This window comes from Garra rufa, chromosome 1 (assembly GCF_049309525.1).
Source record: "Garra rufa chromosome 1, GarRuf1.0, whole genome shotgun sequence".
NCBI lineage: Eukaryota > Metazoa > Chordata > Actinopteri > Cypriniformes > Cyprinidae > Garra > Garra rufa.
The window spans coordinates 90,143,818-90,162,183 of record NC_133361.1 but is presented as its reverse complement, the minus strand read 5'-3'; the positions used below and the strand labels follow the sequence as shown (position 1 = coordinate 90,162,183).

Here is an 18,366-nt window from a genome sequence, read left to right as displayed (position 1 = left end):
TTAGTTTCACTGCTCTCTGTTGTTTTGTTGTGATTCGGTTTTAGTTCAGCCTGTGAGAAATGTAGTTTCTGTAAACAGAAAAATACAGTTTTTGAATTCGGTCAGTAAATACTTGTAATATTCTCATCCTCACAGCTGTGACTAGGTTTGGAAGCGAGCAGGAATATCTGGAGAAGTATCTGCTGATCTGAGATCTGATGCTGTGAAGATGTTTATTAAAGTGGAGAGTGAGGAGAACATGAGTGAACTAGAAACCTGGAGAATAAAACAAGAGGAACCAGAACTTTTGAGAAAAAAACTGGAGGAACCAGAACCTTTGAGAATAAAACAAGAGGAACCAGAACTTTTGAGAATAAAGTTGGAGGAACCAGAACCTTTGAGAATAAAACAAGAGGAACCAGAACTTTTGAGAATAAAACTGGAGGAACCAGAACCTTTGAGAATAAAACAAGAGGAACAAGGAGGTTGGTGTTTAATCTTCATTCATCTTTAATGACTGTTTGTGGTACATTATTTCAAAGTTATATTAATACTGAGTTTCAAGCTGCTTTAGATTTAGTTAATTGTAATAGAAACAATCTTTAAAGCAGATCAGTCTGTTAAAGTATAGATGGGGCAGCAAAAGCACTTCCAGATCTAGTAAGAAACATTTAAATTCTGCACAGAATTTTTGGTAACATTTGCTATGAAGCTCCTATTTATAATACATTATAAAGTATTTCTAAGGCATTGTAATGAATCCATCATAAAAAAAAAAAAAAAAATCTTATAAAATGTTCTCATGAATAATCATAACAATTACAATATACTAAAGTACTTTTTCTTTTAAGAATATGATTATTTATTAGACACGATGGGTGGCATATTAAATCTACGCAATTTTTAATGGACTATATCTTGTATATAATTTTTTTTTTTTTTTTTTTACATTATATTACATTTTATTATGATGGGCCCCCTGGTCTACTGACTAGAAGCAACTTTCCAACTACATGTACATTCCAACTACACTAACACTCCTTTATTAGTAGTATTATTAGTCTAGTATTATTCGACTTAGGTTAAGGTTAGGCTAGGTACAAGGTTCACATACTTGCAAAGTTACATATCAGTTTGTCTTTTGTGCAACCATCAAAATACAGTATTAGAATATATTTAGCATACTACTAATAATAATTATTGCTAGCTGACATGCAGTTGAATAGTTACTTATCAAAAGCTGTCTAAAGGGTACCATCAAAATAATCTAACTAATAATACAAACGTGTCATGTTACACATTCATCCGATACATTAACTTTTGGCTCTTTGATAGATAATATTATTGTTATTATTATTACTTATAAGTGCTCTTTGTATGCTTTCAGTAAAGTGACATGCGTAACATGGTAATATATGAGACTTGTGTTATAACTATGAGGAGATAATCACACGCTTATAAGCTGTAACCGCAAATAAATAAAAATTATAACACATTAAAACTGTTTTATAAACTCGTGAGATGATACAACATAGTATAAGTTTTTTTTTATAATGCACTATGAATTCATTATAGTGTCTTAAGAATACCCTTAAGGTGCGTTCACACCGGACGCGAATGAAGCGGCAAGCGCGAGTGATTTACATGTTAAGTCAATGGAAAGACGCGAATAGCCATCCTGCGGCGCGCATTGAGCGTTTCAAGCGATTGCCGCGAGTTCAAAAATCTGAACTTCGGCGGAATTCCGCGCCGCGGTGACCAATCAGGAGCTTGCTCTAGTAGTGACGGACGCAGAAATCCGAAACAACAATGGCGGACAAAATCACCGTTGCTGTCTGTGGTTCCTCGGAGCTGTACGATACATCTTTGGACTTTAGTAGAAACAGGAATAAAAGGGATCTTGCTAGGAATAAAGTGAGGAGTAAAGAGGTCGGACAATCTGGTTAGTTTTAAAAAACGCTCTTTACTCAATTTAACCTACATATACATACATATTGAGACTACAAGTAAGCTAAAGCTGGCAAATTGAGCTCATTCACCTATTTTACAACTACTTTCCCGCTGACGAGTGGCAGAAGCCCCTCCCTTGACGCAAATTCGCGTCTGTTGTGAAGAAAATGTCACGCGCGAATGACGCGAGTAAACTCAAATGTTCAAGCGTTCAACTACGCGCGAATAGCGCGTTTTTTCCGCGCAAGTCGCGTCTGGTGTGAACGCACCATTATAATGCATTATAAATATGGGCTTCAAAGAAAGTGTTACTGAATTCTTTTATGAACAGATCAAACACGGCTGATGCAGAAACAGTAGTGTTAGCTATAGTCATGTCCAATGCTGTTACATCATTAGTTTCAGGGTTTCTACATTTTTGGAGAGAAATTCAAGAACTTTTCAACGAAATTAAAATGTTGCATGCCTCCCGACTCAAATTTAATGTTTTGCTGTAAAATGTGTCTTACCAAGAAATAAACATGTAATATTGTTTAGAAACTGCGCTTACACATTCAAAACAATAGTAATCTTAAGGTTGACTTGTTATTCACTTTTTAGCATCAAATGATGATGTGTTTATGCAGTTTGAGGTTTAAAAACATGTTATTTTCCACATACTGTACATTATTGTTGCTACTCTCTGCCCTACCTTTCTGAAATGCTTTGAATTTCACAAAACTCACTGTTGATGGAAACCGAGGTGTTCTCTGATTGGTCAGCTATCCATGCTTTGGAATTGGCCGGATACCTCAAGCGTGTGTTGGAAATGTTACACCCCTAACCATGTTGTGATACCATTTCTTGGCGCATCGAGACAGAAATGATAAAACCCATTATAAACTAGGCGTTTGTAGCATAGGTGCAAACTCGTGTTTGAAAAGTCAGTACTAATAAAACATAGCCTTAAAGTCATCTGGGGCGACCGTAATATATCTCAAAATTCACATTTTTATGTTTCATTTAGACTAGTTGATCACATATCAGTAAGATCAACTTTTGAAGAAAGACAAACTTTAGTCCACTTTCATTTTTTGAAAAACATTATTTCACAAGTTTATTCTATAATATCAGAGTCTACCTCGTAATCCAGTTAAAATACTGATTTTTACTTTAAAAGCAAAAAAAACTGAATTAGCATTTATAAAGATATTACACATTCAGCAATAGCATACCACTGATTAATATTTGAGGCTAAACTGATGGATATTTGGTTATGAATTTAGTGTAATTATTGCTTTCTTATCATAAGTCGCCCCAAATGATAAGAAAACCACAGGTATAAAAATTTCAGTTAAAATGTACACACAAGAGTTCAAGACGAAAGAAAATTTAACTTTTTTTATTCAAATAACATTTCAACATTTAAATATAACAAATCAGAAGGACACTAACATTTAAACTGAGCAATTCCAATAGGGTCCTCACACCATCAGTGCTCGGGCCCTAATTAAAGCTGCAAGTAGCAACGAACGGGCCCTTGCCATCTGCGCAGTTGCCATCCCGATAGCATCAGGAAAATGGTGCCCAGTTGGCACATGCATTCACAGTAACACTCTACCAGTTTGGATTTGAAGTTTACAGAATTGAAAGGGTTGCACTTTAAATTCAACACACAGACACATACACACAATATATACAATTTTGCCATCCAGTTTAATTTCTTAACATTAACTATATTAGTTAACGTGAACAATAATTAAATAGCATTTATTAATGTTAATTAATATTAAGCTAAAAAAAGTATTCATACATTATTATAATGTAAATTTGTATCTTTTAACAGTTTATATACTGTGAATTAACATGAATATGAACAAAGTTCATGTGGGTATACAGCAATAGACAATAAAGTGCCATATAAACACTTCATTCTTTCAGAATATCTTTAAAAAACAAGTTGAGTATTGTAATGAGGCGATATGAATATAACTCATCTTATAATGGTATAATTTTCATATTTATGTAGATTACACCACATCAATGTGTATTTCTTCCTCAAAGATGGTCTGCAAAACAGCATTATTCCCTGGTCTCTCTCCCTCTCTCCCTTTCACCCTTCCCCCTACACTCACTCTAACACTCAACACACATACTTACAAGCAGGCAGAGTGAGAGCAGATTTCTGATTTCTTTTTTTTTTTAAATTTTCTTTAATTCATAAAGCCTTGTATACTTATGAGATTAACAGCATTTGCTCAGAATGACTAGTTCTCTGTCACTTTAAAAAATAACCACAAAGATATCCAAAATATGCTCGCAATTTAGCATCTTCAGAATCTTCTCTTCATGTTGATAAAGTTTGATGTGAACAGCATGTTGCTCTTATGATGAGTATGAATTTGTTTACAGCCTAATTTTTCGCAAAATCCACATTAAAATCAAAATATCTGGCTTCCTGTTGGTCGTAGCTAATAAGTTTAATTTAGAAAGTTGTCCAGCTTGATGAGAACAATTTACGTGACCAATGTTTAATAGCTCATTGTAGCATACAGTCTAAACCGTTTATTTGATCTACCCTGGTCTCCAACTTTCTGTAGCTCTAGTGACTCTAGCACACTGCTATAGAAGCTTTTTTTCTTTACCTCTCTCTTTTCCTTGCAAGATACTCTGCTCTTGTTGCAGGGTCGGAGTGGACTTTCTGTCTATGACGAGCAGTCTTCTCTTTGCTTGTTAATCGTGCCATCTAGGAAATAGGTAAAACAGGTTAAAACTTGTTTAAAATGAATAATGCATGTATAGTCACATAAATGGAATGTCATTCTGTATATATTTTAAAATGTTCCTGTAGGATTGTACTACAACTAAAAATAAATGGCTGAATTTAGAAAAAAAGATAAAATATACAAATAATTACGCTTAAACAATTAACTCTACGTAAATAATTGATGTATATAATATGAAAACTACAAATACAGGACCTATATCTATCATTTAAAACACTCAGCAGTGGTCGCCCCACATAATACTCGGTCACCCCATATGATGTTTTCAAGTTCACTCAAGTATAACAGGCTAACAGTTAGCCTCAGAAACCAAACTACCTTCCTCTAGTGACATGCCACTATCAAATTTATCATCAAAATATAGATTTGTGGGAAAAAAATTATAATTCACAGTTTTGGGGTGGTCGCCCCACATGATGACCAAAAGTGACTATGACATTACAGCAGTTAAAAAACTTATTTTTCTTACTATATGAGAGAGACTGAGTTACCTTACAGTTGTTTCCAGGGGATCTTCACTTGTGTCTGGCTGATGCAATATCCCATCCTTGAGATGTTTTTCAAAATAAAGGTCCCAAAATTGTCGTTTGTTGAAGGTCACCCCGGATGATATGGATAGAATCAACATAATTCGAACAACATTCATTTGTATATTATGATAGAAACATATGTGCAAATGCTTTACAGTTTTGTCAATGGATGTAAAACATGTTTGAAATTATGCCAACTAGGAAAAGGAATATATTTAAGTTGATTTTAAGTGTTTTTAAACCAGTTGTCCTAACAAAATGGACAGTCACTCAATATGATGTTTTGACTCTTCGGATAGCAGAAAATGATGAAAAACTTAAAAATTTGGAGAAGTTAGAGTGGTTTAGTAGGTGAAGAAGGTATAACAAGTAGATGAGAAATTATGTATTTTTTAGTTTTTTCTGCAAAATAAAATTAACCCGGACAGAAAAAGGGGGCATCACGTATTGACCCAAATATAACTTAAAACACTGTTTTATAGTTGTGTCCTCATTTGAAAGGCCAAACAAAGAATGTTTGCTTTTGGAATGAAATGCACTGCGTCTCCACAACATGGCGCTGCAACACTACTACATCCGGTGAAGTTGCGCCTTATTTCTTTTCATATTCATATTTTTATGGGATGTGTTACGCTAATCTACTCACGCCGTGTTGTGGACAAGTGGGGGGGTTTGAACGAGCCAATTTAGGGAGGTGTGGCTGAGTCTTAACTTTCATAATAAATATCTCTTTGGTTTTGAGAATTTAAGCTTTGCAGCTTCACAAATCTTATCTAATGCACAAACAGCTTGTAACACTCCAAAGGAAACCGCATCATATGACCCCTTTAAATTATCTTTGTTATTGATATCCCACACACCAGCTCTACCAAATCTGCTTATGGCGACACCATCTGTAGGACTTATTGGCACTGCTCTCAAATGCTAGTTTGTTCATGTTTTTAAGCTTATAACAAGTTACTGAAAATGAACCCTTTTTACTTTTTATTTCAGATTTGATTCAAGAAAAAGAGGAAAATGAAGAATCAAGTCAAGTTGAGGAGAAAAAATATTCCAAAAATGGAGAAAAACCTTTGAGTTGCTCTCAAGCCAAACAGAAATATTTAAATAAAAGAAGAGCAGAGAAATGTTCCACCTGCACTCATTGTGGAAAGAGTTTCACTAGAAAAACAGGTCTTGAGCGTCACATGAGAATTCATACTGGAGAAAAACCATTTACTTGTGATCAATGTGGGAAGAGTTTTTCATGCTCACCAAGCTTTAAGGAGCACATGAACATCCACACTAGAGAGAAGCAGCACACATGTGATCAATGTGGTAAAGTGTATTTAGCCGTTTCAGGTCTGAGGAATCACTTGAAAGTTCATACAAAGGTGAAGCCACATTCATGTCATTTGTGTGGAAAGAGTTTTTGGTGTCTACAAAGTTTGCAAGTATATGAGAATATAAATACTGGTGTGAGAGAATCCATGTGTTCCAAGTGTGAAAAGATTTCTACTTCAGTAACTTATTTAAAACTGCATAAGAGGATCCACACTTATGAGTGTTCACAGTGTAACAAGATATTCAGTAAATCAGGAGACCTGAAAATACATGAGATGATCCACACTAGAGAGAAATCGTATACATGTTCACACTGCAAAAAGAGTTTTAGTCAGTCAGTACATTTGAAAACGCATGAGATGATCCACACTGGAGAGAAACCTTATAAGTGTTCACACTGCAACAAGAGATTTATTCAGTCATCATATCTGAAAATACACGAGAGGATCCACACTGGGGAGAAACCTTATGAGTGTTCACACTGCAACAAGAGATTTAGTCGGTCAGTACATTTAAAGACACATGAGATGATCCACACTGGAGAGAAACCTTATGAGTGTTCACACTGCAACAAGAGATTTAGTCGGTCAGTAAATTTGAAAACACATGAGATGATCCACACTGGAGAGAAACCTTATGAGTGTTCACACTGCAACAAGAGATTTAGTCAGTTAGTAAATTTGAAAATGCATGAGATGATCCACACTGGAGAGAACCCTTATGAGTGTTCACACTGCAACAAGAGATTTAGTCGGTCAGTACATTTGAAAAGACATGAGATGATCCACACTGGAGAGAAACCTTATGAGTGTTCACACTGCAACAAGAGATTTAGTCGGTCAGTAAATTTGAAAACACATGAGATGATCCACACTGGAGAGAAACCTTATGAGTGTTCACACTGCAACAAGAGATTTAGTCAGTCAGTAAATTTGAAAATGCATGAGATGATCCACACTGGAGAGAAACCTTATGAGTGTTCACACTGCAACAAGAGATTTAGTCGGTCAGTACATTTGAAAAGACATGAGATGATCCACACTGGAGAGAAACCTTATGAGTGTTCACACTGCAACAAGAGATTTCGTCGGTCAGAACATTTGAAAACACATGAGAAGATCCACACTGGAGAGAAACCTTATGTGTTCACACTGCAACAAGAAATTTAACCAGTCATCATATCGGAAAATACATGAGAGGATCCACACTGGAAAATAACCGTATCATTGCACTGCATGTGGGAAGCATTTTGTTCAATCATCTGCATAAACACAGACATGCAAAAACAATCAGTTGCTTTTTTTGTCAATATCTCTGGTGGATTTACACATAGTGCTCTAGCATGTAAACGTATACCCATCCCTACTTATAAATTAGTAGGAGAGAGATCAATCTCATTAGTTTTCACTTTTTCTTTCAGTAGTTAATGATCATTTTGCTTTCAGTCATTATTAAATGTTATCTTTTTATTCATACATTATCTTCACTTTTATATTTTATTAACACCATTTATGGTCAACTGATTGTATTTGCATAAGAAATTTTTTTTTTTATCTTTAATAGTTGAAAGCCATAATGTTTTAGGCTTTGTTTTAAATATCTAAATAAAGTTTTTAAATGGAATTAAGTTAAAAGCCTTTATTGCCTTTATTTTTCTGCATACAATGAAATGAGGAACATTACTCCTGACTGGTGTTAGAAAAAAAATATGAGACTAGAGACTACAGACTGTACAGTATCATCATAAAAGTATATACAACAACCGACGAGTCGTAATATTGCACATTGAGAGATATACATAGGCCTATATGGGGAGATGCGGGGGGAGTGAATTTCAAAGGAGGGGTGGCTTTTCAGTTCCAAGTGGATATAGGCATGACATTCTGGCTAATGCCAGAGGGGCCAGACTATTTTCTTTAATGTGTGTGTCACAGTCACCTGTCTCACCAGCCGCTGTCACCCATTTCCAGTCAACCGTCTGCCTTACTACACTACAAATCCCAGTTTCCCTCTTTCTCACCTGCTCCCTGATCCCAAAAGAGATCATGGAGATCCACTCAAACTAGTGCAAACCACAACACACACACTATATACTTATTCACAGAAATAAGTATTCTCACTGACAGCGATGTGTAGTGCAACATCTTACACAAACTCAGCTGTTAATTACATGACCAAATGTTTTCTGTTTGTTTTGGAAAGTGAGAAATGCACCTGTAAAACATTATTGACACTTTTCTAACTTTGTGTTTGGACTATTCAAATTACTTCCACAAGAGGAAAGAATGGTGGACTACACCATGCCACAGGTACCAGAGACAGGTACCAACATTCCACGCTTCAAGTCTCCAGCAACAGATACGACCATAATCTGAGCCTCCAGCCTGTGAGGAAAGAGATATTTTCCACGAACAGAGTCTTCGTCCAGCGAGACAACAACAGATGCAGCATGTCCTGAGTCTTCATCCAAGAGAGACCAAGTTCTGGTCCAAGATCTCTAGCCTAGAGAGGCAGAAGACAAACAGACATTTGCAACAATGTTAAGCTCCAGAGAGCAAAACTTCACTTCAGGTACCTTTGTTCCAAGCTAAGGGCCTTCAGCACCTAGACCTGGGCCACATCTGCGTGTTCCAGATCTTGTGACGCTTTGGTGCTCCAGGAGATCAGCATCCTACAGTGCCCTCAGTACGAGAATGTATCTGTTAGCGCCTCACCCTTGCTGAGCAGACTCAGTACTTTGTTGCTCTGTTAGTGTCCCTTCCTTCGCAGGTAGCAGACTCAGAACAAAGAGTGTCTTTTGAAAAGGAACCCTTAAACCTTTCCGATGAGATTAGAATTTGCCACTTCTCCCTTTCCATGCTGTGATTGGCTGGTTGCATTGGAACATGGGGTAGCCCACCCTTCTTTTCTTCTTGTGGATTTAATTTGCACAGTTCTAACACAAAGTTAGAAATGTGGCATTAAAGTTTTACTGGTGCATTTCTTACTTTCCAAAACACAGTCAGTAAACATTTTGCACGCAGTGACGCCCAATTAGCTGCCACACAGACGTCCTCTACAGACACTCCTCTGAATAACGCCCATGACGTAACCATGCCCCTTGTCGAGTGTGCGCACACCACCGTAGGTAGGGGCAAACCCCTGCTTCTGTATGCAATAGAAATCGCCTCCACAATCCAATGTGAAAGGCGTTGCTTACACAGCGGTCTCCCCCGAACCAGGTTGGCAAAACACACAAACAGCTGATCTGCATGTCTGACCCGTGTCTGCTCCACATATGCACTGAGAGCCCGCACAGGGCATAACGCATGCAGCTTTCTGTCCTCCTCAGAATCAATAGAGAGGTTTGACAGAGCGGGCAGCTCAAATGGTAGAGCATTAAATTTCCCTGATGAGACTTTAGGCGTATATGCTGCAATCGGACGCAACACCACTCTAGATCCATCCAATGCAAACTGGATGCATGTGGGATGCACTGACAGCATGCAGGTCACTGTAAAAGGGATTAATACATATAATTTAGCTCAAAGGGAATCGAATATGATTCAATAGGGAATTTGAACAGAATCGCTGTTTTACGGCTGTTCCAGAGTCGACCCGCGATTCATTAAACAAGTCGTGTAACAGAAACTCTGCAATAGATATTACTATCCAGAATATAGTGAAACACTATATATTAGCACAGTAGCAAAATCAGCAGTTTAAGACATTAACTTGTAAGCACAAAACACAAGATACTTATCTTTTCTAATAAAAATATGATTTTATTGGATAAACCTAACACATACAAACTAATCTAACATAAACACACATTCACACAGGTTGCAGAAAGAGAAAGTGAGCAAAGAATGAGTTTAAAGGAATGAAAATATGAAGTCCCAAGTTTATAGCAATATGTGCAATTGCTTAGACCTGAACAACCATCAATCACTTAATTAACCCTCGTATTGAGTCTCTCAAAGAGGTTATTAAACTTTATATCAAAATGCACCAGTTCAGTTAGAACCTGGAGGTTACTTGCGCGTTGCCTTTGTATGAAGGGAATTCCTGTCTGTCACGGTTCAAACAAGGAGGTCTGGGTCCAAATGCAGGTTGGAAAATGTTTTAATGAGAATAACCACTAAACAAACAAAAAGGCCAACACGGCACAAACTGAAAGACTAAATAACAAAATCAAAAGCCAAGATCTGAGAATACACAGGAGACGAGACAATGCAGACATGAAGCAGGAGAGAAAGGTGAGAGTATTTAAAGACCGGATAATAGTGAACAGATGTGAGTGAATCAGTGTTAACGACAAGGACAGGTGAATGCTATCAGAAGTGCAGTGCAGGAACAGCGACCTCAGGTGGCTGAGGGAAACCCCACAGCCCCAATCATGACAGTACCTCCCCTCAAGGGAACGGCTTCCAAAAAATCTAGAGGGAGGAGGAACAGGGGAAGGTGAATCAGGGAGAGGGATGGCGGGCCAGGTCCGTGCAGCGGAGTCACGCAAGCAGGCCTTGCCGCCCGCGGAGCCTCAGCGGACGCCGCCGCATTAGGCACGGAAATAGCGGACGTGGCCGCGTCAAGCACAGAGATAGTGGACGTCGCCGCGTCAGGGACAGGACGCGCAGCCGCCTCAGCGCCAGGAACAGGACGCACAGGATGCACAGCCGCCTCAGCGCCAGGAACAGGACGCGCAGGACGCACAGCCGCCTCAGCGCCAGGAACAGGACGCGCAGGACGCACAGCCGCCTCAGCGCCAGGAACAGGACGCGCAGCCGCCTCAGCGCCAGGAACAGGACGCGCAGCCGCCTCAGCGCCAGGAACAGGACGCGCAGGACGCACAGCCGCCTCAGCGCCAGGAACAGGACGCGCAGCCGCCTCAGCGCCAGGGACAGGACGCGCAGCGGCCTCAGCGTCAGGGACAGGACGCGCAGCCGCCTCCCCATCAGGAACAGAACGCGCAGCCACCTCAGCGTCAGGAACAGCGATGGCGGTTGTCGCCACCTCCTCGCGGAAGAGCGTCTCCACTCCCTCCGCAAAGCAGGAGCGCTTCCGTGCAGCCTCGGCGCTGCGGGCGTCCATCGCCGCCAAGCAGGCGTAGATGAACTCAAACCTAGCGGCCGACGCCGCCTCAAAAGACATCCCTGCAGTGTCAGGAACAGAGCGGGTGGTCGCCGCCCCCAAACGCACGTCCGCCGCCTCCTCAAAAAAAATCCTCCCCGCTGGACCCATCTTTGATGTCTGCATTCCGTCACGTTAGCACAGAGGAGGTCTGGGTCCAAATGCAGGGAAGGTGTCTTTAATGAACATAAACAAATAAACAAACAAAACCAAAACCAAAAGGTCAACACGGCACAAACTGAAAGACTAAATAACAAAATCAAAAACTAAATCAAAAGGCAAGATCTGATAATACACAGGAGACGAGACAATGCAGACATGAAGCAGGAGAGAAAGGTGAGAGTATTTAAAGACCGGATAATAGTGAACAGATGTGAGTGAATCAGTGTTAATGACAAGGACAGGTGAATGCTATCAGAAGTGCAGTGCAGGAACAGCGACCTCAGGTGGCTGAGGGAAACCCCACAGCCCCAATCATGACACTGTCGCTCATTCTAAAGGGTTTTCCCGAGGTTGCTGATTGGTTGGTGGTCGGTCAATGTGATGTCTTCTTGGGCGTTGGCTGGATGTGAGAGTTGTGCGCTGTTAAAGTTCAGGTCCGCGAAGATGTTTGGGTCGGTCGCGGCTTGCACAAAACTTAAGAGAAATAAAAAGATTAAAAGTAAAAGACAGAAGTGTAATGATCTCCTCATGTTTCCTTTAGAGCAGCGTATGGCATGCAGGCCAGGCAGCGTCGAGACGCGGCGGCACAAGAGAGCAAGGGTATGGAGTAAGCGTGAGAGAGTAAGAGGGCGATTTGAAGGTGTCCTGAGTTTTTAAACTCAGCTTTTGGACACATCCCAAATGGTGTCTTGACCAATTAAAACATTTTCCTAATTCAAAGGACTGTTAGTTGCTCCTCCCAACCATAAATCACAATGTCATCTGATCAGTCCCGTGATCCCAACTTTCCTGCTCTTGGCAAATTAAATTTGGACTTGATTTCGATAACAAGACTAAAATACACTTTGCAAAGAATTGAATTTCACACATGGCGTCCAGAACGAGAACCAAATCCCACGAAGGCACCATTGATTTCGCAACGGGCCTCAGACGCCACGCCCCCTTAATCTCCGCAATCAGGCACTGATACAGTGATAGGAATTTACGCCCACTCCATTCTTCAAAAACACGCCTCTTCAATTCCCTGTCTTGCGGACCGCCCCTGGACAATATGTCCGCCCCACCATTCAGATGGCCTGGGACGTGTACTGCCTTGAGCGATGCTAGATATTTGTTGCTTCATATCAGAAGCTTCCATGCGAGTTGCAACAGGGGAAGAGAGCGGTATATATACGACACTACAGTCATGTTGTCAGTCTTGATTAACACATGTCTGCCCTGTAAGCGCTGCGCAAAGTGTTCCAGTGCCAGATAAACCGCCTGCAACTCCAAATTATTCATATGACGCTGCTTCAGATCCTCTGACCACACCCCTCTTACAGGGCTCCCCATCCCTGTAATGACGCATCTGTCGACACCACTATATGTGAAGTAACTCTGCCCAGGTGAATCCCCTTCGACAACAAGGCGGGGTTTCTCCAGGGAATCAGAGCCTGAATGCATGCTGACGTAATTATCACCTGGCTGTTCAAATGCCCATCGCCCATTCGTGCTCATCGCCCACCTCTGGGAATGCACGCATAAAAAGGAGTCCCAGCTGGACGACTGCTATCATCGAGGCCATGAGCCCCAGCTGTTTTAACACCAGATGAAAATGGATCCGCTTGCCCAGCTGGAAATGGGCCAGACTGCTGCAAAAGTCCCTCGCCCTTCGTACCGACAGGATAGCTGTGTTCTGTACGGAATCTATCTCTAAACCGAGATATGAAATCTGCTGACTCGGAAACAGGGAGCTCTCCCGTAGATTTATTAAAAATCTAAGAGCCCGTAAATGAGAGACAAGTATTTGTGTCTGTAACATCGTTTGCTCTCTGCGGCCAGGAGTAGGTCGTCCAAATATGCGAACACTCTTATGCCCTGATGCCGTAACAGTGCCAGCGCCACACACACACTTCGTAAAGACCCATGGGACCAGGGAAAACCCGAAGGGCAGGACTTGAAATTCGTATGGCATCCCTTTGAAGGAGAACCTCAGAAACTTTCTGTGCCCCGGGTGGAACGTGACGTGGAAATACTGCGTGCGTGCCCGCCCCGACTCCCAGGCACCGGGCCTCGGTGCTGTCGCTGCCGCCGGCCTCTTGGCTGGTGGGGGCCGTGAAGACACCCCAGACCCTCGTTGAGCAGCCAACTGCGCTGGTCTGTTGTACCTCCTCGGCATCGAACCCTTTAATGACTCTGCTTGTTTTCTTTTTTTTTCACTTATTTTTTTTATTGAAGGTTTTCTTTTTTTTCCACATTTAAGCAGAAACAGTGTATTACACTGTTGCATTAAACAGATGTGGAGAAATACAGCAAACAAAACAAACAGTAACAGTAACAGTTGCTGGTATCTATTATTTAAAATAAAGTACTTGAAACAATCAATCTTTAAGCATCAGTTTCAGTGTCATATTGCATCCATTATTCCCATTTATTATTAAAGGCATTTTCTTTCATTCTAAGCCGATATGTCATTCGTTCCATGGTGTAGACCTCTCTCACGATCTCTAACCACTGATTTGTATTGGGGGGTTTGGCCTTGTACCAATTTCTTGTTATTGCTTTCTTACATGTGACCAGTAATATTTTAGTTAAATATCTATCTTCTTCTTACACATGACTTTTCAAACTTCCAAGGTACATAACTTTACATTCCTTGGGTATTACATATCCTAGAATATCTTTCATTATATTGTGCACATTTTCCCAGAATGAATTAAGTTTATGACAATTCCAAAAGATGTGTGTGTGGTTTGCTTCTTTCTCTCCACATAACCGCCAACATATATGTTGGGAGCCAGTTTGTTTACTCTTCCATTTAGGTGTAATGAAGTATCGGGTCAGATTTTTCCATCCAAATTCTCTCCATATTCTAGAATTTGTAGTTGAGTGTTGCGTTTCACACATATCTTGCTATTCTTCTTGGGTAATACATTTATTTAATTCTCTTTCCCATTTTTTTATATGTATAGCGTGGAAGTTGCTTCTGAGTCTCTCAGGCTTTGGTACAATACTGATATTACCTTAAAATAAGTTCCACTGTACGTCTTAGTCAATACATCAAGTACACCATTTAAAGTTTTCACAATTTTTATTTCCTTCATGAAGTAGTCTCTTAACTGTAAGTATCTGAAGTGGTCCCTATTTTCTAATCCATAGCTTGTCTTTAGCTCTTGGAAGCTCATTATCTTCCCATTCTCTAACAGTGTACACATGGCTGTAAGTCCTTTCCCACCCCAGCTCCTGAAATTGTGGTCACTAACGCTTGGTTTAAACTCGTGATCATATGCGAACCAACTGAGTAATTTTAATTCCCTCTCTAATTTGTGTTGTTTGATAAAATCGAACCAGATATTTAGTGTGTGTAGAGTTATTGGGTCAATTGTGTCTTGTTTTGACTTCATTAATGTAGCATTACCAATCAAGGACTGGGTTGGGACACCCGCCGCTGTCTTCTCAATGTCTTTCCATCTCGCAGTATAGCCTCTGTCACACCACTTTAACACTGGTCTAAGTTGTGCCGCAAAGTAATAGTCTTTCAAATTAGGAAGTGCCATACCTCCTTTGTCTTTTCCTAATTGTAGTGTGCTATAGGGGTGTGCGATATGACGATTTTTGATCGTGGACGATTAAAATGTCTCCACGATCTGCTTTTGAATAAATATCGTAGTATCGTGCTACAGTGTGTCTCTGTGTTAATATACTGTACATTCACTCACGGGACACTGCACTTATTCATATTCGCGATCACAAAAGTACATTATTTGAATGTGCTTCAAAGTCTTGCCGGTAAAATAACGCCATTTGGTCCGCGCGCTGTTCTGGCATGCGCTTCATGAGCGCGTAAACCTGAAGCACGTGCGCTAAAAGCCTGTCAAACAGCACCTGATTACTAAACTGAGCTATCTTTGGCGTTTAATTTGCTTATACTGTCAAAAACACGCAAGGATTACATATAAACACAGTCGGATGTCTAAAGTGAAAGTAAACAGTTAAGAGAAAAACGGATGCGCGCCTGTATAGATGCGTGCAGCTCTGCGACAGAGCTAAACATGCTGTCGATTGTCATTAAAGGGACAGTACACCCAAAAATGTTGTCACTCACATGTCCTAAATCTCTATTAATTTTTTTCTTGTGCTTAACACAAAAGAAGATATTTTGAAGAATGTGGGTAACAGTAGCTGGTCCCCACTGACTTAAAATAAATAAATAAAATATATGGAAGTAACTGGGGACCCAGCAACTGTTTGGTTACCCACACTCAAAAAAATGATTCTACCACACTGTACAGTTAATTTAAAAAAATCTTTTTCATTTAACACCATTGTGTTAGGTTTCCCATTTAAACAATTGCATTGTGTTAAACTGATTTGAAACAGTTTCGTTTTGGTTCAACTCAATATTTTCATTTTGAAAGAACGTATTTCAATTAAGTAGAGTTGAGAGTAGATAAATTATTTTACTTGTGTAACTAGGAAGTGGATTTCCCCTTCCCATCATGCTTTGCACACGGCTGGATAAGGAGAGTAAATGTTGAAATAAAATTTTATTTTATGCATTTGTTTAATAAAATGATAAAATTGGGAGACTTGTTAATGTTTAATGTTCTTTTATGTTTGTATTTAAAACAGTTTCTGGTATGGTAGTGTTTTGGGGGGTTACCATTGTGATGAATGCATAGAGCATGTGCTTGGGTTGAGGACCTGATAACATAAGTTAAAGTTGTTTTAATAATAAAATAAACAACTACTTTGGGCATGCCATGGATGTAACAAAGCCATCTTATGGCTAATGCCTAATAAGTTGGTTAATGCCTAAAGTTAAGTAAATCCAATGTATCATTTTTTGAGTGTAGAAGAATGTATGCCTAGTTATTTGTTTTCCAGTTAAATGTTTAGATTGAGTTCAACAAGCATAAAATAATTACTTCATGAACGTATCAATTTCATTGAAACTATATTTGATCAAATTGAGTTGGCCCAACTCAATTACATTTTATTGCATGAATTTTTTTTAATGAGTTGGGGTCACACATATTTATTGGATGGAAATCCTGCCCTCAATTAAATTGAGTTCATCCAATGACTTATTTTTTTGAGTGCACATTATTAAAAATAAGTTTTATGTTCAGCATGTTTTATGCTTAAAAAAAATGCAAGAGTGAGTAAATGACAGAATTGTCATTTTTGGGTGATGATACACTAATAAAACAAAACACAAAGGAAAATCACTCACTGCTCTTGACTGAAGAACTTCAATACAGTTGCTTTAAATGTTGCTTCTATGTATAATTAATGTATATAATGTATATAGTGTTTTATTTTTATATTTGTTAATTACATTTCTTGAATGCTACTGATAAATACATGGACTGTACCTGAAAATTAAAGCACTGTTTGTTTTATTTGTATAGTATGTGTATTTGTAACATGTAGCTTATCTTTGTTCTTATTTTTTAAAAACAAAGAAAATAATGACAAAGATTTTTTTGTCTTCGCCCACTTTGGCTTAAATATCTGCCATTCTTTTTATTTTATATTTTGTTACCTTGTAAGGTTTTGATTTTAAAATAGAAAAATTTATTTTGCTGTACTACTCAGACAACTTGTAAAAAAGTAAAACCAACATGACAAAGAATCGTGATAAAAATCGTGAATCGTGATATTTCTTGAAAAAATCGTGATATGATATTTTTACCAAATCGCCCACCCCTAGTGTGCTATATCTTATCCGTGGTCTTTTTCCATTCCATATGAACCTAGAGAACATCTTATCCCAGGTTCTGAACATTTCTTGTGGAATCTTAATAGGTAGACACTGAAAAAAATATAACAGTCTAGGGAGAATGTTAATTTTAATTACATCAATTCTGGAATTCAGATCTATTGACAGGATGGACCATCTTTCTATGTCTCTACTAATTTGAAGATGGATCCGATCATAATTTACTTTGTAGATCGTAGTTTGATCGCCATTTTAAATTATAGATTTTCTTGATTTGTATAGGTGGGGTATAGTTAAAGGTTTAGATCTGCGTTTTGTTCACGTTTATTTTGTATCCTGAGTGTTCGCGGAATTTGTTTATAAGATGCATTAGTTGTGTAAGAGTCGTACTAGGGCTGTCTAAGTATATTATAATATTGTCCGCAAATAGGCTTATTATATGTTTCTCTCCATTGATAGTAATCCCTTTTATTTACTCACTCTGCCTTATCGCTTGTGCTATTGGCTCAATATATATGGCAAAGAGGAGCGGTGATAGGCAGCATCCCTGACGCGTACCTCTTCCTAATATTATTCTTTCTGTTAGGCTCCCATTAACTTTTATTCTGGCTATAGGGTTTTGATAGATAGTTTTGATACAATTGATTGAGTCTTTATTAAATCCAAATCGTTCTAATACTTAATACAGGAAATTCCAATTTACACTGTCAAACGCTTTTTCAGCATCGAGACTTAGCAGAGCAGCACTGTTTTTATTAATTTGTATTGTGTTAATTTTCTGTATGGTTCTTCTAATGCTGTCTTGTGTCTGATGCCCTACAATGAAGCCGGTTTGGTCTTCGTC

General features: G+C 39.0%; 1 protein-coding gene across 1 annotated transcript; it reads left to right on the top strand.

Moving 5' to 3' along the window:
* LOC141340174 (uncharacterized) lies at window positions 1-8,112 on the top strand. The gene is made up of 2 exons (XM_073845104.1): window positions 1-464; window positions 6,218-8,112. Exons 1-2 carry the CDS (start codon window positions 209-211, stop codon window positions 7,714-7,716), a joined length of 1,755 nt encoding a protein of 584 aa, XP_073701205.1. The 5' UTR covers window positions 1-208; the 3' UTR covers window positions 7,717-8,112.
* Window positions 8,113-18,366: the final 10,254 nt, after the last annotated feature.

Coding starts and splice junctions, on each gene's coding strand:
- LOC141340174 (XM_073845104.1), top strand. CDS start 209: ATGTTTATTAAAGTGGAGAGTGAGGAGAACATGAGTGAACTAGAAACC. Junction 465..6,217: donor AAAACAAGAGGAACAAGGAG/GTTGGTGTTTAA, acceptor TTTTTATTTCAG/ATTTGATTCAAGAAAAAGAG.